Source organism: Citrus clementina, unplaced genomic scaffold (genome assembly GCF_000493195.1).
Source record: "Citrus clementina cultivar Clemenules unplaced genomic scaffold, Citrus_clementina_v1.0 scaffold_1, whole genome shotgun sequence".
Taxonomy (NCBI): domain Eukaryota; kingdom Viridiplantae; phylum Streptophyta; class Magnoliopsida; order Sapindales; family Rutaceae; genus Citrus; species Citrus x clementina.
In genome coordinates this window covers 25,117,562-25,141,068 of record NW_006263303.1, presented here as the reverse complement: position 1 = coordinate 25,141,068, position 23,507 = coordinate 25,117,562, and the positions used below count along the sequence as shown (strand labels likewise).

General features: G+C 32.7%; 3 protein-coding genes across 4 annotated transcripts; all 3 read left to right on the top strand.

The window, feature by feature from the left end:
- The first annotated feature begins 4,442 nt into the window (after window positions 1-4,442).
- On the top strand, window positions 4,443-6,834 carry LOC18055443 (protein WHAT'S THIS FACTOR 1 homolog). Of its 2 annotated transcripts, XR_002903970.1 has the most exons (3): window positions 4,443-6,040; window positions 6,373-6,423; window positions 6,602-6,834. XR_002903970.1 is itself a non-coding variant. In XM_006452881.2 (2 exons), exon 1 carries the CDS (start codon window positions 4,660-4,662, stop codon window positions 6,037-6,039), a length of 1,380 nt encoding a protein of 459 aa, XP_006452944.2. In that variant the 5' UTR covers window positions 4,443-4,659; the 3' UTR covers window position 6,040; window positions 6,373-6,834. The 2 variants fall into 2 exon arrangements, 1 of the variants encoding a protein (XP_006452944.2); XM_006452881.2 differs by having other exon boundaries at window positions 6,373-6,834.
- Window positions 6,835-9,739: 2,905 nt separating this feature from the next.
- Window positions 9,740-12,573, top strand: LOC18055442 (3-ketoacyl-CoA synthase 10). Its single transcript, XM_006452880.2, has 3 exons — window positions 9,740-10,228; window positions 10,299-10,927; window positions 11,820-12,573. The coding sequence occupies exons 1-3, from the start codon at window positions 9,815-9,817 to the stop codon at window positions 12,388-12,390; spliced, it is 1,614 nt and encodes a 537-aa protein (XP_006452943.1). The 5' UTR covers window positions 9,740-9,814; the 3' UTR covers window positions 12,391-12,573.
- A 6,442-nt stretch (window positions 12,574-19,015) lies between these two features.
- On the top strand, window positions 19,016-22,578 carry LOC18055441 (probable flavin-containing monooxygenase 1). Its single transcript, XM_006452879.2, has 5 exons — window positions 19,016-19,492; window positions 20,100-20,340; window positions 21,190-21,368; window positions 21,636-21,985; window positions 22,110-22,578. The coding sequence occupies exons 1-5, from the start codon at window positions 19,040-19,042 to the stop codon at window positions 22,453-22,455; spliced, it is 1,569 nt and encodes a 522-aa protein (XP_006452942.1). The 5' UTR covers window positions 19,016-19,039; the 3' UTR covers window positions 22,456-22,578.
- The last annotated feature ends 929 nt before the right edge of the window (window positions 22,579-23,507 follow it).

Here is a 23,507-nt window from a genome sequence, read left to right as displayed (position 1 = left end):
ACTCAATACTCGAATAAACGTCGATAAGATTAAGAAGTTGCTGTCATCTCTGGGCTCCGCCAAAATAGATGACATGTCTCTGCAGTGTTTGCCCTTCCCCCCATATGGCTTGGGTATTTTTAGTAATACTCAAAACTTTAAAGAGCGACCCTTGAATAAATGAATCGGTGGTGAAAGCAATCTGTATGTGAACATCTATATATTAGATCGTGGAGAATCCATCCCGATATTAATTTAGACAACCCAAAAGTGTAATTGACTATGAATAGAATCACAGAAAATTAGCTGATCCCATATATTTTTTTAAAGAATATCTTCACTCAAAACGTAGATGCAACATATTTGAATTCCACAAAAATTAATGCACTTTTCAAATCACACTTTATTACGGAGAAATTGATGTCACCAATCTTTTATGTGTGTTAATTTACTGTGTGTAAGTTTCAAAATCTAAAAATAAGTCTTAATATTTTAGTAGAGTATATATATTAAGGAGTGGGAGTGGTTATCCTCATGTTCCAATATTTACATACTCGTTTTGAGGAAGAAAGCACGGGTCCATTATTTTTGGAGTGAGGAGTGGTATTCCCACTCGCATGGAGTGAGACGAGAGTGGGTCATTTATTCACTTTCCCTTATTCTATTCATATTAAAATAAAATAATGTTATATTTATTTTAAAATAATAATATTAAACTTTTTAAATACAATATTATTCTATTAAGTTAAAAATAATAATTTATATTGATTCTAAATTAAAATTACTTAAAAATAATATTATTGTGCTCATAGAGAATTAATGATATTATTATATACTATTTTTATTTGAAAATATAAAATTATTATATTTATTTAATACTAATAATTAATAACAATAAATAGTTTACTCTAAGAAAAGATTTATTTTGTACTATGTTATTATTAATAATGTTTCATTTTTGCTGCTCTCACAAATAATTTTAAATTTACATAATTAAAATTAATAAAAAATTTATTATTTATATAAATACAAATATTATTAATTTATATAATTAAAACTAATAATTAAATAAATAGTTTATTTTATAAATATATTTTTTATTCACTTTGTAATTAAAAACTACAATTTTCTAAATAAAGGTAAACTATAATTTAAAACGATTCACTTCTAATCCAAGACAAAGTAAACATATAAATGAGATTTTAATTCTTATTCCACACTCATATTCTAGTGTAAGTGTCTGTTTAGCATGACTTATCTAATGACCATAAGTGCTTATTTAATCCCATAAGTTTTTTATCAAAAATTTTGCTATTTTTTGTGAAATTCTAGCAAAGCAACCTAAGAGGGTAGGTGAATTGAGTTTCTAAAAGTTATTAAGTAATAAGTTTAAAATTCAATACAAACTTATGCTACAAACTAGAAATAATAAATATAATAACCGATAAATTTAAAAGAGATAAGGGAAAGAAAATCAAACGTCGAATTTTTACATGGTTCGGCAAACTCTTCCTACGTCTATACCTCCAAGCTAACTGAGCTTGAGAATTCCACTATACAAGCCTTTGTAACTCAAGGCTTCAAGATGCTTACAATTGACTTCCAATGTGTCAATAAAACCTTTAAAATATGAGATGACCTCTCACATTTTTCCCAAAGTGTTTCCCACACTTAAAATCACTCAATATTGAAATTGAAATGAAGATTACACATATATGTATTTACAAATGAAAGCTCAAACTGTGATTTGATGAAGGAAAAAACAAGTTTGAACTCAATATAGTTTGAATATACAAAAGCAAGCTCAATGACAATTGTTGAATCTCTACCTAAATTTGAATTTGATTGAGCCTTTATAGTTGGAGAAGAAAATTAGTCGTTGTTGACTTTTTAGGCATAATCAGATCGTTATTAACACAAGTCGGATTACTATTTTGACTTTTTGCAAGTTACCATTATTCAGAATTTTGAATTGTCAGATTGCCGTTAGAGGATGTCAGTCAGCCGTTTAATTCCAACGAGTTCACTGATTGAAGTCGGCTTGCCATTTTCAAGTAACAGTTTGCTGTTAAATTTCATAAGCTTACCTGTTCCAAGCCGGCTTGTTGTTTGCATATTTTCGGTTAACGGATCTTCCAGAATCAATCAAAATGTAACCTTGAGTTATCAGTTAACCGTTTCAAAGTCAGTGGTTATCCATTTATTTCCAAAACCTCAATTTTGTCCCAAAACACTATATAGCGTAAGAATTTCATTCAATTTTAAAGACTCCAACATTTTTTACCCATGACACATGATTTGTTATCATCAAAATCAATATTATAAGTATATTATGTCAACAATTTAGTTGATTTTTTAGTAGAGCTTTTGAACCTTAAATAAGTTGTTTTACCTCTACTAGAAAATGCTCAAATTTTGAGCTTTTAAAAGTAGAGAATGAAAAGTTCTTTTTTAAATATTAAAATATTTAAAATATCCTCTACTTATTTTACAATCTTATTTCATTCTTTTCATAAAATAACTTTTTAAAATTTATCTATTAAAATAATTTTATAATTTTTAATAAAATCGGTCATTGACAACCAAACAACTAAAATTTTTTAGGTAAAATCTCTACTTAAATAAGCTATATTTAAATAAGAAAATAACCTACTCTCTTTCACATTCTATACTCTCAATCCCACGATTCATATTCCTTAGAATTTTCAATCTAATGTCAAAAGTAAACACTACCTAAATTGTCTTCCATTGTCGTATTGATTGTTCGTGTATTAAGTGAATGAATGATATTGCATCTTCATGGGTTAAAAGAGTTTTTTTAATAACAAAATATTTTTTCAATCATAAGTAAAATTTTGAAGATGAGTTTTAATTTGCTTCCATTGAGATTTGTAGATCTGCAGGTAAAATTGGGATGTGATAGCATCAATTCAAACTTCCATTGTTTGAATTTTTTTGTAGAAATTTGTAGATCTGCAGGTAGCTCGCGAAGTGGGTCAAACGCGCTAAGCAATTTAGACTCGTAATCAGTAGACAACCTTGTACCAAAGAAATTGCTAGTTAAGCATCCCATGTAGTCAGCCAATTTTCAATTCCCATGCACGCTCACTTATATTATAAATATTATGTCTCTTAAGAAAGCCTGTTGTCTGGTGAGCATTCAACGAATCAATGTTGTTTAGTCAAAATTGATTACTGTGTTTGTATGCTTTAAAACATGTCAAAAACACAGCTTAAGTCGCGTATATACACCCTAAACTGTGTAAAAAATCCAAGAAACTAGTTGGGGTGCAACTTCAATAATCAGAGAGTGAGAAAAATCAACTCTGTGTCGAGATTTTCTAGATCTATCATAAATTCCTAGAACCCCCTTCAACAATCCCTATGTTCTTTCTTCATACGTGTTTTATCCGCACATTGTAACCTTGCCAAAATGGAAACTAGCTACTTCTCTACCAGTTTGGCTATACGTAGCGGAATCACATTAATGGCTGAAGATATATAGCCTTGGCAACTCTTAACTTTTTGAAAATTTTCGGAAAGTACTGTAAAATGTAAAAGTTTTCGAGGCAACCAACTTACTTATAGAAATTTTTTGAAACCTAAGATAAAAAAAGCAAAAAGTCTTCAACTCCCCAACTTACTTTTTGAAATTTTTGTAATATCATTTTAAATTTTTGTTTGTGTAATTTGCAGTGTCAAACTTTTGTTCCATTCAAAATAAGATAAAAGCTTGTTTAGTCCATATATTATAAGGTTAGTGCCTATTTAGTTCTTGTATTCTTAAAATTACCTCAAAACGTCCCTACTGCTAAATATTAACACTCGTGCCGTTGTTTTTTATTATTTTTATCTTGCTTTTATAATATTACACTCTTACATTAATGTTTCTTTTTTAGATATTAATAAAAAATTAGATTATCAAATTAAACCTAAAAATAAAATAAAAAATTATATATTAATTTTTTTGGAAGCTCACGTATGTCTGAAAAAATTAATATTGTAAAAAATTAGATTATCAATTTTTTTAGAAAAATTAATATTTGAACTCCTTGGGAGAGTGTTCTACAAAAATTAATATATATTTTTTGTTTTTATTTTATTTTTTGGAATTAAACTTAAAATTTTCTTTTTTCTTTTTAATAATGTCTAAAAAATATTATTTTAATAGGATAATATTGTAAAAATAAATTAAAAGGAACAAAATATAATGGCAAGAGTGTCAATAATTTAATCGTAAGAATGCTTTGAGATATTTTTAAAAATATAGAGAATAAACGAATACTAATATCAAAATATAGGGACTAAACAAACTTTTACCCTTCAAAATATTTAGCAAGCAAAAAACTTAACATAATACATTTTCTCGAAATTGGAGAAAAAAAGATTTCAAGCAGTTAATATATTGGACTTTCAAAATAATAAATCTTGGGCCTTTAATATTGGGCTCCGGGGGGCTATGCTATGCCAAAGCGTCTTTTGCCTGCAGGATTTGTGTATCATCCAATTTTCGCCTCTTGCAAGTTTCTCATATTGGCATTTTCGCAAACACTTTCAGCGAGAATCTACTCTTCAGAAATCAACCATCAAATCTAGAATCTCTTTAGAGATGCGATTCCCCTTTTGATTTCAGATATCATTCTGCATTGCTATGTTCGTTTGTTATTGCTTGTAGTTATTATGATGACAGCCAAAGTTGTTAAAATTTCTTCTTTGGTTAATAAACTCAACCTGCTCGACGATTTGTCTCTGAGAAGAGCTTGGTACAAGCAATCTTCTTCACTTTGGTGGTCCCAGAATAGATTAATGACCAGCAGTAAGCGTGTTCAAGACCGAAGCAAGAATAAGAGAATCCGTCCACTTGAGATTGCTGCTGAGAAGTGGAAAATATTCTCTAAAATGAAGTTTTTAATGGAAATTCTAAGGAAAGAACCCGAAATGGTGATACCTGTTAGATCGTTGGATCAGTACAGGAAGCAAATTAATCTGCCTAAACCCCATAAAATGTCAGATTTCATTAGAAAATCACCAAAGCTCTTTGAATTGTGTAAGGACAAAAACGGGCTGTTGTGGTGTGGAATGACCGAAGAAGCTGAGGACTTGTTGGAAGAAGAGGAGAGGTTGCTTGAAGAGCATTCAGATAAAGCTGCGGAGTATGTTACTAGGTGCTTAATGATGTCAGTTGATAAACGTTTACCGTTGGCCAAGATTGCACATTTTAGAAGAGACTTTGGCTTGCCACTTGATTTTAGGACTACGTGGGTGCACAAGTATCCTGAACTCTTTAGAGTCGTTAAATGTAAGGAGGACCCTGAACTCGAGTATTTGGAGCTTGTAACATGGAATCCTAAGTGGGCTATCACGGAGTTGGAGAAAAAGGTGTTGGGGGTAACTGAGGCTGGTCCTGATCATACCCCGGAAATGCTTTCATTGCCCTTTCCTTTGAAGTTTCCCCCTGAGTACAAGAAAGTGTATAGATATGGAGGGAAGATTGAGCATTTTCAGAAGAGGGCTTATTTGTCTCCGTATGCGGATGCCAGGGAGCTTAAAGCTGGGTCGTTAGAGTTTGATAAGAGGGCAATTGCGGTTATGCACGAGCTGCTTAGCTTTACCCTTGAGAAGAGGTTGGTGACTGATCACCTTACTCATTACCGAAGGGAATTTGTCATGCCACAGAAGTTAATGAGACTGCTGTTAAAACACTTTGGGATTTTTTATGTATCAGAGAGGGGAAAGAGGTTTAGTGTGTTCTTGACAGAAGGTTATGAAGATTCAGAATTGATTGAGAAGAGACCACTAGTTCTTTGGAGGGAAAAAGTCCTGAGCCTTAGTGGATACAGAGGAAGGAAGAAGAAGATTCAAAGTTTTAGTGATTTATCTGAATTATCAGACATGGAGAATAAGGATCCGCTTGAGGATGATTCCGAGAGTGTCAACACGAGTATACAGTTTGAGCAGGCGGAAACAATCGAGAGTTTAGAGGATGCTTCATTTGCAGATGATGATGAGATGGAGGTTGGAGAAGTTTGCAGCGCATACAAGGACACCAATGCGTCCTGAGGTCATAACCTTTTTCATTTTGCCTTTCTTTGGTCACGTTAATTTAGCATTGAAAAATGATTGGCTTGTTGATAAAAAAGTTTTCTGAGCCTTACCCTTTATTTTAATAGAAGAATTTCATGCCAGTTCTGCTTTGCCTTTTATTTGCTATTACCAAACTTAAAAATCTCAGAAGCTGAGAAAGAGCCATACATATCTCTCATTTGTCATCGAACAGTAATTAAAACAGAGTTGTTTCACGTAACTTTTGATAAATTTACCCGAAAATTATTCATATTTACTAATTTACTTTGGTTGCTTGAAGCGCTCTTGGCACTGGATTGGCATTAACAGCTAGATCAGAACTCAAAGAATGACTGAGTCATACTCAAAGCTCTACATAAGGTTGTGTTCTTATTGAATGAACAGGATAGTTAATAGTTGCCAGTTCTTATATGTGATAAATTCTGAAACTTTCTCTAGCTATACACTAGTTCTAAACTCAAGTCTTATAGCTCTAGTTCTATGATAAATGTGATCATTCATGCTGTATGGCTGCACTCTCATCATCTTCAACCAGCAGAATCGCGAACAAGAACAGCAAGTGGGGACCCACTGCCTGTTTCCGCAGCAAGCAACCATTTTTCTCTGCTTAAAGGAAACTGTTAGCTGTTATGATCTTCATTTTTTTTTTTTTTTTTAATTGGACACAAGATTGGCGTGAATACAATAATCCAGGAAGACATAGACGGATGGCTAACAACTGTATCCTTAAATTTTCTACCAATAAGATTTAGCAAAATTTTATCTTTTAACAAGCCCTTTTACAACAGAATGGTTGGTATTGATTCTAATTATATTAAAAAGTAGATATTCGGAGGAGAGAATAACTCTGGATGTGTTAAGTGTTTTTCATTTCGAAAAACAATTTATATATATCACCTTTTTTTTCTTGAAAATGTTTATGTATTTCAGTTAATCACTGTGAGATAAATAAATAAGTGTTTTGGATTACTTGAAGGAGCAATCGATGCATCATAAATTTGAAAGCACGAAACTGGATGTCATAATAGAGTCGCAAGGGGATTTCAAACAAAATTGCTATTTCAAAACGCGTTGACCTTTGTAATAAAATAGCAAAAAACACGTATTGACTGTTGACTCTCATTCAATAAACAACCATATTTGAATTTTTTAAGTGTTATTTCATTTTTTTTGACCTCAAATAGTATAATATTTAGTTATTAAACGAAAAAAAAAAATATAAAATTATTTATTATTTCATTGTACCCACTCTTGAAAATTGTGATAGCCAAGATAGGACTTACTAGTTGGAAAATGAAGTGCATAACTCTTCCATGAATTTATTGGAATGATCCAAATACCAACTGACTCCAAGTATTCAATATCCAACCATCACTATTTTTTTCTTATGACAATGTTAATTGATACGGTTTAAAGGTCTGTTTAACTCTTGGTTGGGTCCACCCATGGTGGAATAAATGTTGCAGCTATCAACACAAAAATTATGGTGTTTGATAAAAACCATTAAAAAAACTAACACACGCTTTAAATGTTTATAAATATAAGAATGATACTTTAGTTCCTTATAATTTGTTAACACCTATTTCATCCCTAGTGTTAAGACAGCAACGAAAAAGAAAAAAAGCATTGTTGAAGAATAAATATGCAATTTTTCACATATAAATTGAATATGAAAACTGTTAATTTATATATATCTAAATTTTAAAATTATCCTCACTATTTAAACACCTATGATGAAATAAAGTAGAATAATGTTACATGAACTAAAAATAGTACAAACAAAAGACCAAACAAAGAAAATTTATCTTTTAGTGAATAATTTTTTTTAAAAAAATTCTATTAATAGTGTGATATTTTTTATGCACTTTTTTTTTTTTGGTCTTATCCACGAGGTATCTTGGGAAGGGCCCCAACTGTGGGAGGCACCTTTAAGCCCGTACCACAACCCAGATTAGAAGTCCCTGCTCGAACCAGGAGGCACATGTTCTCCCAACAAAGGCGACTTCCCTACGACTCGAACTGAGGAGCAAACCCAATCAAGCCACGTAAAAGGACTCTATTATCAATAGAGCCAACACTTTATTGATTTTTTTATGCACTTTTAATGAAGTATCAAAATGTCTACTATGAATTAAAGTGATAGAAACAAATCTTAGAAGAGTCCAACGTGTCGCGTCACCCCCTGGATGTATCTAATTCCTCGCAAGTCGCTAAAATAATTAAAAATTTCAAAGGTGATCAGGTGGTAGTTAAACGATTTCGTCTCTATTTATTGCGTGCTTTATTTTGGATTGCAAAGAGAAGGCAGTAGTAGCTAAACTACGAGTCCACGACGAACAAAGAGGCCAGCTGGTTATGGTGATGATGTAATGTTGCGAAGAGAAGATGATCATCAGATTCCCATAAATTTCAACTACTTGGCCATTTCTTGGTAGTCTTTCTCATTTAAATATTTCATAAGAAACCGACCCAAAGAGTGGCAATATTATCGCCATCACTTTGCGCCACATTTGCCCCCAAAAAAGGAAAAATAAATAAAAGATAAACTCGTACAAAAAAAGAGCAGCACGAAAATTTATATTTGATTGTGCATGTTACAATCGAAACGTTATGGGTCGTACGTTATTGCGACCCTAACCACAAGTTATCTGATCATCATGAATCATTTCTTTATCAAGTCAAATTAAAAACACATATTCGAAACTACGAATGAAATTAACCTCACTGAGAGTGCAATTTCAATGGTGTAATCGACATGTGTAAAACTAATGTTATGGAGAAATGACATATGGCCGCTAGATGATATGCCAGAAACCCTTTTGATTACACATACGTAGATACACACAATTCAGCATTTCGCCCAAACATTTGAACAAGTTAACAAGCGTTTACCTAGAGCTCCAGATATTTTCACGGTATTCTGGCATTCATCAATAATTTCTTGAATTAAAATTAATACGGATGAATTGACAAACCGAACCTAATCGATTCGTCTTGTCATGCTGTGTATAGAAGCTTTAATGGCATCTTTAAAGATTGCTTTATTTTGCGCTTTAGCTATCACAGTGCATTTCCTACAGAGTTATATATTATTGTTATCCTAACTATTAAGGTTGCCTTTCATAATGATAGGCGCCGAGTATGGTTGGTTGGAAAGTGACTTCTCTGTAGTACTTTTGTGCCTCCCTAATCAAGATTATAAACTTCATTGGCCTCTTCACAATAGATGGGTTAATTGTCTTCGTTACCAAAGGAAATTGAATTTAGGTGTTCTCATATTTACGGAGAGAGAAATTCTATTGTTGATTCTTTAGTAAATTTGAGATTATTTTGTAATTCTTTCGTTCGGTGGAATTACCCATCAGTTTCTATTCGGAAGAACCATTTTGAAGATAATTGATGTTTGCTAAAATATCATTCTATTACTTAAATTATAATTTTTCTCTCCTTTTTTCTTATTAATGAAATTCTTCTCTTTAAAAAAAAAAAAAAAAAAAAAATCACCCAAACAATCGACCAAACAATCCTCATTCAATGATGAATTTAAGAGATGTAATAAAATCTTTCAACTACTCACCGACTGACCAGTCAAGTGGGTGACAACATTAACTACACTTCATCCACCTAGTTGTCATTGTTCGTAATTCATAAATTCAGTTGCGCTTTACACATTATAAAATATAAAGCAACTCTACTCTCAAAAAACCATTCTTATCAAAACTAGATAGCTATAACACATAACATTAACGTCATGGCTAGAAGTGAACGAGATCTCCTGTCAACTGAAATTGTCAACCGTGGGATCGAGTCCTCCGGTCCCAATGCCGGTTCTTTGACGTTCTCTGTGAGAGTCCGGAGACGGCTGCCAGATTTTCTCCAGTCCGTGAACCTCAAGTACGTGAAGCTAGGGTACCATTACCTCATCAACCATGCCATATATTTGGCCACCATTCCTGTGTTGTTACTTGTGTTTAGTGCTGAAGTGGGGAGTCTCAGTAGAGAAGAGCTCTGGGAGAAGCTCTGGGAAGATACCCGCCACGATCTCGCCTCCGTTCTTGGCTTCTTTGGTGTGTTCGTCTTCACGCTCTCCGTTTACTTCATGTCACGCCCTCGCTCCGTTTATCTCGTTGATTTTGCTTGCTATCGCCCCCCCGATGATCTCAAGGTGCGCGTTTACTGGACATTGACATTAGCCTGAAACAGTGAACTTGTTGAACTAACGAATCATTTTTCAGGTGACGAGAGAGCAGTTCATCGAAGTGGCAGGAAAATGGAGCAAGTCCGACGAGGCGAGCTTGGATTTTCAAAGGAGAATAATGAAATCATCGGGGATTGGAGATGAAACGTACATCCCCAAGGTAGTGATGTCTGCTGAGGAGAACTGCATGACGATGAAACACGGTCGTTTAGAAGCTTCGATGGTGATGTTTGGAGCTCTGGACGAGCTATTCAAAAAGACTAAGGTGAGGCCGAAGGACGTCGGGATCCTTGTCGTGAATTGCAGCATCTTTAATCCCACACCATCGCTCTCAGCGATGATAATAAACCATTACAAAATGAGAGGGAATATCATAAGTTACAATCTTGGGGGCATGGGCTGCAGCGCCGGCGTCATTGGAGTGGACTTGGCCCGGGACATGTTGCAGGCTAATCATAATAATTATGCTGTCGTTGTGAGCACTGAGATGGTGGGCTATAATTGGTACGCGGGCCGAGACCGGTCCATGATGATTCCTAATTGCTTTTTTCGAATGGGCTGCTCCGCCATCCTCATGTCCAACCGGCGACGGGACTATCACCGCGCCAAGTACCGCCTCCAGCTCATCGTCCGCACGCATACCGGCGCCGATGACCGGAGCTTCAGGTTTGTTTTTACTTTGTTTGCATGTGTGATATATATTAACACATAGTGCTCATAATTTGTTACTTTATATGCAGTGATTTCGTTATAATTAAATTTCATAATACTAAAGAATTTTTTTGGTATTATTTTTTAAAGTCAGTAGCGACACCTAGCTGAGATAAATAAATGTAAATTATGTGAGATAAAATCTAATTAGAATGTATTGAGTTTGATGCGGCAGGCTCCAGTATTTTTTTCTTACTACAAAACTGTTTCCAAAAAAATGATGGAAACGAGAATGTTGGTTTCCATCTTTTAGTTGTAATTTTAAAAATATGCTACTAATTAATTACACTCTTCACTGTTTTCAGAAACGGAAAATTGAAAGTGATAATATAAGTAAGTTTGGCCAGTAAGCGAGTCATTATACTTACAATAGTGAAAGGTAGGAGTTCGAATTTCCATAAAAATATTATGATGAATTCTCCTTCAATTATTAAATAATTGAGTAAAATCAGTTTAATCTGTAACAGTCTTGTACAATAGTGTTATGGATTATATCGTTCAAAACCTTGAATGTTGGTTGTCATGTACGTGTGAAGTAACAACATAAGTGGGCCACTAAGAAAAAACCTGTGTCCTTTTGAGCAAAGAAGCTGTTATATTATTTAAAGGGCTATTAATAGCATATATAAACGGGTGAGTTCAGAGAAAGAGAATGTGAAGCTTAACGTACGTATATCTGTTTCTCAATTTATAAATTAATTTATTTGCAAAATTTTAGTTGCATCCGATCAAACAAATTAATTCTTCTGAGGCTTCCACACTGCCACTTAAATTTTGGTGTGTATTTCATTATATGTTTTTCAATCAAATCATCAACAAAACCTAAATTCGTTCATGCATTCATCAGGAGCGTTTACCAAGAGGAAGATGAACAAGGATTCAGAGGGCTGAAGGTGAGTAAAAATATAATGGAAATAGGGGGTGATGCTCTCAAAACAAACATCACGACATTGGGGCCTCTGGTTCTTCCATTCTCTGAACAGCTCTTCTTCTTCGCCACCTTAGTCTGGCGCCACTTATTCAGCGGCAGCGCCGACAAGTCCCGTTCCTCATCATTAGCGAGCACAAAGCCCTACATTCCCGATTACAAGCTGGCGTTCGAGCATTTTTGCGTGCATGCAGCGAGCAAGACGGTGTTGGATGAACTGCAGAAGAACCTTGAGCTGAGTGAAAAGAACATGGAGGCGTCGAGAATGACATTGCATCGCTTTGGCAACACGTCAAGCAGTAGCATTTGGTATGAACTAGCGTACTTGGAAGCTAAAGAGAGAGTTAAAAGAGGAGATAGGGTTTGGCAAATAGCGTTTGGTTCGGGGTTCAAGTGCAATAGCGTTGTTTGGCAGGCAATGCGCCGTGTCAAGAAGCCTGCTAGGAATCCATGGCTTGACTGTGTTGACAGATACCCTGTTGCTCTTTGAATTAAGTTTTAGGGCTTGCTTGTAGAATGCATGCTTGCCTCAGTTCTATGTAATAATTAATATTCTACTGGCTTTCTTTTTTCTTCACCTTTGCGATTGTAAAATTGCATGAATATGAAATTATAGATGAACATGTAAGAAAGGAAGTGTTTGATGAATAATACTCTCGCAATTAACCTGCCATTTTTCTAAAATTTTCAGACTAAAATTTTAAAACGATGATGGTTGAAAGATAAGAGGTTCGCAGATAATGGACATTAGAGTCATTGGCATCAATTTTTCCATCAAATTACTTGTAAGTTTATGGACACATATAGGTATTGTACATGTTGTACACGGCACCTGAATTTTTTTTCCCACCTTTATGAAGTAAAGAGGACTCGTAACTTGTTACTTGTGGCACATATTGATCACATTTATTGATTTTTATACAAATTAAACAAGAATTGACAGCAGAAATTTCTCTAGTTTCTTTGTATTATTGTCCCAAACTTGTGAAAGAGATATTGGGGCGTGGAAAAATGAAAGAACATCCAAAGGCCAAAACCATCCACCATAACCACTAAAAAAAAAATTGAAAAACAAAAACCTTGTAAATTGAAAATCTCGTAAATCGTTACCATCATCAAATAATAATAACTACTCCAGAGGAGGAATAAAATGAAATAAAAAATATCTGGGTTGAATTTACGTATGATTGCAAGACTATTAGAAAATTGTTTTGAAAGGAGAGATACAAGATTGACATTTTACTTTCGTCGAATGGAAAATGGTTGGTGTAGAGAAATACGAGAAAAAGACGAGAGAAACAATGAAAATATGGGTAGAGAGAGAGTGAGTGGGTAGAGAGAGAGAAAAAAAAAATTTTCTCGTCTTTCTCTCGTGCTTCTCTCTCTCTCTAGCACTACTCTCGTCAAATAATTGAGTTGACCAACCCACAGATCAGTTATTTTTTAAAAAAAAAATTCTTGAAATTTTATTCAACCATGTGAATTATAATATCCCATCTTACTCATTATGTTGATGTCCATCAAAGGATAAATTAATACCCCTGGACAAAAGAAATATATTAATTAATCAACATATAATTTAACACAAAAATTGTTATTTGATTAGTGTATTAATTTATCAAGTACTAACTTACCAAAGTTTTACTAACTAGAATAATTTTTATATGTATAAAAAGTAAATTAATACCGGAGCGGCTTTAATCATTTATTTATTTTTAACTAACCATCAATTTCAAATTTTAAAATAGATAGAATTTAAAAAATTAATTTAAACTTTGTCCACCTCCTAAAAATCATAAAAAAATAATATATCATAAATTTGGCTCAAACAAATTGCAAAAACGATTTTAAGTTGAGAATCAATCATAATCTAGCCCATTATAGATATAACGTATTTTAGAAAATTCACATACACAAAAAAAAAAAAAAAAAAAAACTCTTACACTTCATTAGTTCATTAATTTCTTTAATTGACTAATCAAGACTCGAGAAAGTCTTTATAATCCTCCTTAGTTTTCTTTTTTGAAAGAGTCTTAATAATTGACCTTAACATGAGGTTTACAAATCCTTACTCCTACCAAAATTTAATATGAATTCCAACTTTCGACTTTGTCAATATGATTAAATTAAATCTAAGATTGATTAGGAAGACTTATCAATCCAAAATACTTTATCTCTGGTCAGCTTTCATAATTAAACAAACATTTAGAAAAGAGCCCACATGTGTGGTTAAAGTTGGAAAATTAGAAACACATGCCTAGCAATTTAACCCACAAACAACTCCCTCCGGGCTACCCAGAGCGGAGCGGTGAACCCATGGCCTGGTTTTGATGAGAGCATGGTTTGGACTCAAATTTCATTCCTCCCCCAATTAAAAATTAAGTACAGTATTTTTTTCTATGAGTTTGTGAGTAGAGTAGATATTTCTTTTAATATTTGAATGCATGTAAGTGATTAAAAAAAATAAGGATAAAAATCTAGATGGTCCCAACAGATGTCTTAATTAGAGTAAATATCCTTTCAATATTGGAAACATGTAAGTGACTAAATAGAAAAATTTGAAGTAGAAATCTAGTTGGTTCCAATGGGTGTCTCATGTAAATATGAATAAATTTATATTTGTTTAATGCATATAGTAATTAAAAAAAACTCACAAACAACTAACAAGAGCAGTTTTGTTGACTGAGCTAGCTGTGAAGCACATATGGCCTTGAACTTTTGAATTAATTTCAATACATGATGGTAATGTACAAGGTAGTTGAGAGTTGAGAATGCTACTTCATTTCACATGGAAAACTCAATGACGCCACACAATTTGTTGCCAAGTATTTAATTAGTTTGCTTGCTTAAATAATTAATTCATCTGCTCGTACAATAAAAAATTTAATTAGTAATATTGTGTTTATAAAATTTGAATACAGAGTAAAGGTTGAACTTTAGTACAAGACTTGCACACATGAATGATTCCTTAATATGTTAACTAATATGACAATTTCAAGTTACCCACTATTGGACTCGATCTTTGTCATGTGGGATAGAAAAAAATGTGGCGACAAACAATGTTATTCTTTGACCATATTTTGTCGTTCATTTTTTTAAAAAAATTATTATTACATAGGAGAAAATTTGAATTTGATCATTTTTAAAAAAAATTATGCACTCTTTCATTTAAGCTAATAGTTAAAAAAAGAAAAAAGATTTATCTGATCAAATCTCATAATAAAAGGGTGTTTTTCTATTTATATTAATAAAATTTAAACAAAAAGTGAGAAATTCTAAAATATATTTGAGCTACTACATCAGATGTATAATACCAAATAATGTTTTTCCTTTTATTCATTTGTTTTTAAAATCAACATGCAAATAATAGTTATATTAAATTCAACTGTATATATCATTACCTCTTATATACTAAATACATGCATTCTGAAAAAGTGAAAATATATGGAACCTTTAAAATAAAGAAGACTTACAATCCTTTTTTTTTTCTCAAATATAAAAATTAAACCAAAAGTGCCTTAGAAGTGGCCATTTATATCATTATTCTTGCAAAACGAAAAACAAAAATCCAATAAAAATACCAAACACATCTTTATTTATTTTTTTTTTGTGTTTTTATTTGGTATTACCACATTATTTAATTAAAAAAAACTAGATATACTTTTTAGGTAATACGCAATCAACCAATGTAGTTATGACGTGTATTTTATTTTAAGATAAACACCCATTAGTTTGATTAATTTTCAACATAAAAACATATGATTTGAATTGTTAATTATTGTATGAATAACGTAGTACAGACCTCAGACGTCCTAAGAATTTCTCACTTTTACTTTAGATATAATTTGGCAAGCATCAAATAATTAGAGAAAGAATATTACTTAGAGATGCACGGATTGATAACTCGATTATATTTTGGTCAATCCCAACTTAAGACCAAAGTGTTAAATTATCATTTTACTTGTAGACACGCGGCAAGAGGCCGGCCTGTGTCATTGCTAGCTTGGAGTGAGTAAGTGGCACACTTCTTGATCAGCTGCCTTTGTCTTGAGCAAAACATGCCGGCAGCACGGATGCATGCATATATATGATATAGCACCAATAATGATATAACATAACGTCACACATGCACTTTCCTCTCCGGAAACTAATTGAAATCTAAGAGATATGCTGTGGTTCCACGCCGCCTTTAGCGGCGGTTGCCTCTTCGGTTGGCAACGTAACGCCAACAAGAGTTCTAATTCTTGAAGGCTGTCAGCCGTCAGGCGGCTGATAACATGCTATCTGCATGCATAGGACAAATTGAGGATCAGCTTGGTTTATCAATGTACTGTATTATTAGGCGACACGTGGATCATGTTTTTCGGTAGAGTACTGGTCAAAGCACGTGTCAATATGGAACAGTTACAATCTATTTCTTTCAAGTTAAAACTAGTTATTAATTAACTCGAGCACATACATTAATTAGCATCGCTGAATACATGTACGCACGAGTCATGTTTGCATCGCATATTGCCCGTAGCTATCGGAGTTTCGTTATCTGCACTGCAGTGAGACAGAATTCATGATCTCTTTTTGCAACAGAAAACTAAAGCAGAGGCTTACAAAATTGGAGTATATATAAAAATTGAGAAAAATAACACCGGCTATGTAGGGCTTGATTCAGCATTACTCTTCTGACTTTCAAATTCCGTGTATAGTCTTGGTAGCGATAAGTGATATATGTGTATATATGTTAAATAACTTCAACCACCAAATGGACTCCGCACAAAAATTTGGACTTCAAGAACTATCATTCTCTAGAACCAAGTGTGCCAAAACTGTCAGGAAATTGCTGTGACTGAGAAACAAATTACTTTACTTGTACTGCTTAAATTAGCTCGAAAGTAATATTTCACTAGAAAAGAAATTGGATATACAAATGAAATTGATAGTTAACTTTCAATGGATTAAAAAAAAAAAAAAAAAAAGGTAGTTAACAAGAATTTTCCATTGATGTATTCCTTTCGGAGACCAATTAATTACTTTCACACATTTACTAATGGACAAATTCATCACGTTTGTCTCTTATCTTTAGTCATGGGGACAAGAATTAATTTCTATACATGCACGCACTTTTCTTGTCGATATATGTATTATCAGATACTTTTTCCAAGCTATCACCCAAGTCCTGTAGCCGCCTTTCCGCGCACCTTCTTCCTCAGTATCCCAGATTTTTCTACTTCTTTCTTTTCTTTTCTTTTTTCCAACGTGAAAGACAGAGAACTAGCCGAGCTAGACCGAGGCTACAGGATTTTCAGAAAAAATGTGGAATTTGATAAAGTTTTTGGATAAAATGGTACTAATATGCGACTTCTATAGAATATTAAAATTTTTCTCTACCATGCATTGGTACTCTGGTTGGATTTACTTCACAAATTATTGGTTAAATTTCGTAAGTATTTGTTTACATTAACTTGTATCTTATAAACCAAAAATTTAGGGTTTGCTACGAAAAATTGAAGTCTATCTACCACCTTGAAAAGTCTAACCAAGAATTAATTTAGGGGTCTCCTAATATGGAAATCCATATGTTTAACTCATATTAAAAAACTAACTCAAGAGTTGAGAGTTACGTTAAGCTTATATTATTAGTCTAATAGCTAGTTTTTTAAGGGTAGATTGTCAGTTTTCTCTATACTAAAGTCGATATATACCACTTATCCCTTATTGTTAATTTTTTATTCATACTAAAAACTATTTTTTTTTCGTATTTAATTATTTTAATTTTAATTTCAATTTATATGATTAATTTAATTTATAATAAATATGAATAAAAATGTGTGAAAATAAGGGTAATATTGTGCACTTATGGTGTTGTGGAGGTTAGTAGGTATGATGAAAATAATAGGGAATAAATAATATACATTGATTGCAATAGGGAGAAACTAACAATCTCCCCCCTTTTTTTTTTTCCAATACACCTATCATATGCAGACCGATGTTTTTTACTAGTGCTTATCACGTAATAAAATAGTATAGACTTACTCTTGTAAAAGTTTGGCCGGCTCTGACACTACAAAGTCTGGCCTAACTCACAATCAAAAAGTGGCTCTAGAGTTGAATGTTTCCTCATACTAATATTATTAGTCCAATAACTATTTTTAATCAATGTAAGATATTTTTGATATCACTCAATATAACAATATTTTTTTATCTGGCATTCTTAGTTCTCAAATTAAGATGCATAATTTTTCTCTATGTTGTATTCCACTTTGAACTCTTATTAATCTTTTATCTTGTGTATATAAATATTCTTATGATTAATTGAACTCTTAATTGAAACATATAAATATTCTACGTACTAATATATTTTAGTAGTGAGTCAACGGTTTCATAGAACATATTATGTAATGATTTAATTGTAACATAAGTAAACGCAAGCTACCGTGGAAATCTTCATAAATAAATTAGTAGATAGACCTCTAGTGTCTAGTGTAACAAAATTATAAAAACTCATTGACCTCAACCAAGTACAACTACGAAAACATGGCCTGAAGATTACAATGGTCAAATTAATCACAAAACTATGGGAACACAAGAATTCAAATCGGTCTTTTATATATTTTATTCATGCACATAAGTGACGCATATTTACAATTATTTATCATAAAACAAAGCAAAATTCTGATAATGAAAAATAAATGGCGAATGGATCAAGGCATCATTACCTCTTATGGAAAGCGTTTAAGGTGTTACGCTTGCATCATGCACAAAAATCTCATTTTAGTTGGTCACAACTCATAAGGAAATAATTTTTTTAATGATACATGGTGTGTTTTGCATGTGAACCAAAAAACTAAACTAGTTATTAAATCTTTTACTTGAAAATTTTTCAACTAGTTTTTTATTTTTTATTTTTAAAAAGAGAGAAATAAATACTTTCACAATTTACCTAATTATCATGAAGTGGACAGAGATAACGACTGCGTGGACTACCATTGAACCTACCAATATTCACTTAATTAACTAAGAGCTATATGTTAATGAAGGAAATTAGTCACCATCCTGCTCTATAAATAGCTCGCATTCTTGCACTTCCAACTTCACAATAAAACGCACGAGAAAGCATTAGTTGTATCATCATATTGAGCAATAATATGGCTAGTGCACAAAACCATGTTCAATATTCTTCCAAAATTGGGATCATTGGGGCTGGCATTAGTGGTATAGCTGCCGCTAAACAGCTTCGCCATTATGATCCATTGGTTTTTGAGGCCACAAATTCAATTGGGGGTGTTTGGAAACATTGCTCTTTTAACTCAACTAAGCTCCAAACCCCTCGATGTGATTTCGAGTTTTCGGATTATCCTTGGCCTGAAAGGGATGATGCAAGCTTTCCTTCTCATGTTGAGCTATTGGACTACTTGCATGGCTATGCTGTTCACTTTGATGTACTCAAATACATCAAGTTTAACTCAAAGGTGGTGGAAATTCGGCACCTTGGTGACCGTGACACTGCCAGAGTTTCTGATACTGCTGGAGAGTATGGCTCTTTATTAAAAGGCCATCCTGTCTGGGAAGTAGCTGTTGAGACCAATCAAGCCATTCAGGTTGTTATTTTAATTAATTCCAAGTTATACGCCCATCGCAAAAAATTTATTCTTTCTTCTTTCCCCCCCTTAAGCTTGTAGGTTGAGTGGTTTATTTAAACACGTGACATATTAAAGCCAAAGTTTTGTATTCAACCCCTCAGGTGTTCATCGGGTACCTCAATTAAAATGTCAGCTCATTTTTTTGACCATTGTCTTGATCGATTTAATCTTAAAATTGGAAACGTTCATTTTTGGGTCTTTGTTTAAATCTTTTAATACCACCGACTTTCATGTGGGATAGGCTGTTAAGCCAGTCTTTAATACTAGTATTGTTTGGCTCTTGTCTGCAACCTTAAAGCTTTTAGGTCAAATGATTATGATTTATCTAAATATCCATAGTTACAAGCTATTCGGTATTTGATAGGTTATCTGGAAGATAACATGACCAAATGGCTTATTGTTAAAGTTAACATTTCTTTCTTTTTAACAGTGGTGGAGTTTTGATGGGTTTTGAAACATAAAAGGAAAATAATTAATTTACTGAAACAAAACATGGCAATTTAGCTGATTTTCTATAAAAAAAAAAATTAATTAATTAAGGCATCTATGGTGTTTCATGATACAGTGGTACGGGTTCGAGTTGCTTGTGATGTGCATTGGAAAGTTTGGAGACATCCCAAGAATGCCAGCTTTCCCAGCAAACAAAGGTGAAGAAATATTTGGTGGAAAGGTATTGCACTCCATGGATTACTCAAAGCTTGACAAAGAAGCAGCTACGGAGCTACTTGAAGGAAAGAAAGTTGCAATTATCGGCTACAGAAAATCAGCTATTGATTTGGCTGTAGAGTGCGCTGAGGCAAATCAAGGTATCCAAAAAATTAATTAACCTAGCTTTTTTTTTTTTTTGAATTCAATTAACCTAGCTAAGAAGATTCTAATATATACATTTATTGATAGAAATACGGCATGTAATATCTCTATTTAACACAATTTAATGGTGGAATTTCTTTGGCACACCTTAGATATATTTATGCTGGTGAAATTCTAATGTACATCTTAATTAAAATTTCCACGATTGTGATATATCTCTTGTTTATTAGGAGAAAGTGACTAAGTGTCAAGTTCTAAATTATAATAATGTCACGTTAACTTGTAAAAGTAGAATTATATATATATATATATATATATGTGTGTGTGTGTGTGTGTGCGCGCGCGCGCGCGTGGGAATAGAGAAAAATATGTAAAAATTATATACGATAGTTTGATAAAGTCTAAATAAATTATTTAAGATAGTTTGACTGAGAGAATTCCTTCCTCGTCCTTTTTGTTTTATTTCTTTGTATGCTTTCTGTTGATTTGATACTGGCCAGCTCTTTGACTTCGCAATCCAATAATTATTTGCCCTAGGGTTATATGAATCTCCTAGAACTTGAGGAAATGACTTTCCACAAAAGGAAATAATATATTGACTAATTGAATAGAAATTTCATTGAAAGTAATGAAGTAGAAATTAAGAATAAGAGAAATTTTAGAAGAATATTAAGAATATCCAGGATGACCAATTTTACTAATAATTTTTTTTTTCCTCCAAGCTAGACAACTAATGTCTGTTTCCATCACAAATTAATTGAATGCCAGATGAGAGATTTAATTATTGTCTTTTCCATTACTTAGAAACTGACATATGTTTGGTTTAATTTCTTTATCTATTGAAGGACCAAACGGACAGCCATGTACAATGGTGATAAGGACTTTACACTGGACTCTTCCATCATACAGGATATGGGGATTGCCCTTTTTCTTATTTTATTCAACAAGGTCTTCTCAATTTCTCCATCCGAGGCCAAACTTAGGCTTCCTCAGGACCTTCCTTTGTTCCATATTATCACCCATGGTAAATTCAAAGTTCTTTGTTATTTTTTATTTTAGGACATTAATAATACTTATTTTTCAGTGCCAGATGTCCGCGTTTTGTGAAATGCTCAGTTAGTAATTAGTAACTAATTTCAGTATAACAAAAAATATGAATTCTATCGTGTTACAAAAACACAAACACTGAATTACTTGAACTTTACATTTACAAGACACTAATATCCGCACCTAAGTATTTTTTTCATTAACTAATACAGAAACTTAATTTTTGTTCTTTAAAAAAAAACAGCGAAAAGCAATTTCGAAGTTCATAGAGTCCTACTTGGTGTGGAAGCTACCTCTTGTGAAGTTTGGGCTAAAACCAGATCATCCATTTGAGGAGGACTATGCATCTTGCCAAATGGCAATTTTGCCAGAAAATTTCTTCTCTGAAGCAGAAAAGGGGAACATATTATTCAAAAGAGCATCAAAATGGTGGTTTTGGAGTGGAGGAATTGAATTTGAAGACAAGTCCAAATTGGAAGCTGATGTTGTTCTTCTTGCTACCGGCTACGATGGCAAGAAGAAGCTCCAATCTATATTACCAAAACCCTTCTCAAGTCTACTTGCCGACTCTTCGGGGATCATGCCCTTGTACAGGTAAACTAATCTTGACGTATACATTGTGTAATATTACTGGATGATTGTGCTGCTTGGATCAATACTGTTGCTTTAATTAATGCATGTGCTGACGGAAGAATGTGTACGTTAATATGTGCGGCAGGGGCACCATTCATCCGTTGATACCCAACATGGCATTTGTGGGTTACATTGAGACTGTGTCAAATCTTCAGATAGCAGAGATAAGGTGCAAATGGTTGGCTAGGCTTGCTGATCAGAAATTCAAGCTTCCAGCTGTTGAAAAAATGCTTGAGCAAACAACTAAAGAGGTGGAAATAATGAAGCAAACGACTAGATTTTTCAAGAGACACTGCATTTCTACATTCAGCATTAACCATAGAGATGAGATTTGTGAAGAAATGGGATGGAAATCTTGGAGGAAGAACAATTGGATCTCGGAAGCTTTTATGCCTTACAGCAGCCAAGATTATCAAGAAGCGAAATACTAAAAAAGTCTCTCTATCTTTAAATTATCTAAAGATCAAGACCCTCTTCTTATCTAAATAAATATTTTATCGGTCTCTTGTGAGTGATTTAAAATTCTCTTATTATCTTTTGTATGCTTGAACTTCTAAATTAGTCATTACTATGGAATAAAGGAAACTATTATATATTTTAAAGAATAAATTTGATTATCTTTTAATTAGTATAGAGTCGTTCTTTATTTGTGTATATTTTATTTTATTAAAATTCTGATGATTTTTTTATGCAAATAATTGTCAAAATACAACAATAAGAGTTCAAGTTTACGTTCGGAGGAAACCAAAAATAAAAAATAAAAAATAGTAACTCTTTCTATAAAAAAGTTGGTGATCCAAATTTTATTAAAATTCAAATGACAAGAAAATTATATAAAAATTCAGACGATAAGAAACTTATACAAATAAGTTAGGAGAGTAGTATTCGGAAATTAAAACACAAAATTTTAGAATAGCCAAGAAACATAGGATTCAAGTACTTTTGCAATCATGCCATGTGATGTTCCACAAGATAAAATCAAACTAGAAGTTGGAGAAACCTCTCAACTTCATTCTTATCTTTAAAACTCTGAGAAAAAGTATCTTTGTTTTTACATTGGTTGCTTAATGCTTTGGGACCCGGAAGCCCAACATGCTGAACAAAGGAAAAATTCAAGATCACGCTATTTCTTGGACATTTGAGTCCTAGTCATGACTCATCATCACTCATCATGAGTTATGGGCTTATACGGCCACTATATGTTAATACTATACTAGTTTTAAAACAAGACAATGAACATAGAATAAAAGGACATAACTAAATTTAAAAAAATCAGTAAGGGTTGCTTTGATAATGTTATATAGTTTTTAAAATAATTAATATTAGTCATGTTGTAAAAATAATTAGTTATGAAGAAAATCAGTTAAATGTTTAGTAAATTTTATTCTTAAAAGTACTATTATTTTTTAAAATATTAATAAATGTTTAGTAAATCTCATTTTTAAAATACCGTAAGAATATAAATGACTTAAATAGACATAAA

Bases quoted from the DNA above. Each gene is read 5' to 3' on its own strand.
- LOC18055441 (XM_006452879.2), top strand. From the start codon at position 19,040: ATGGCTAGTGCACAAAACCATGTTCAATATTCTTCCAAAATTGGGATC. The intron at 19,493-20,099 runs GTTGTTATTTTA...TTCATGATACAG, and splicing joins AGACCAATCAAGCCATTCAG to TGGTACGGGTTCGAGTTGCT. The intron at 21,369-21,635 runs GTAAATTCAAAG...AAAAAAAAACAG, and splicing joins GTTCCATATTATCACCCATG to CGAAAAGCAATTTCGAAGTT.
- LOC18055442 (XM_006452880.2), top strand. From the start codon at position 9,815: ATGGCTAGAAGTGAACGAGATCTCCTGTCAACTGAAATTGTCAACCGT. The intron at 10,229-10,298 runs GTGCGCGTTTAC...ATCATTTTTCAG, and splicing joins GCCCCCCCGATGATCTCAAG to GTGACGAGAGAGCAGTTCAT. The intron at 10,928-11,819 runs GTTTGTTTTTAC...TGCATTCATCAG, and splicing joins GCCGATGACCGGAGCTTCAG to GAGCGTTTACCAAGAGGAAG.
- LOC18055443 (XM_006452881.2), top strand. From the start codon at position 4,660: ATGATGACAGCCAAAGTTGTTAAAATTTCTTCTTTGGTTAATAAACTC.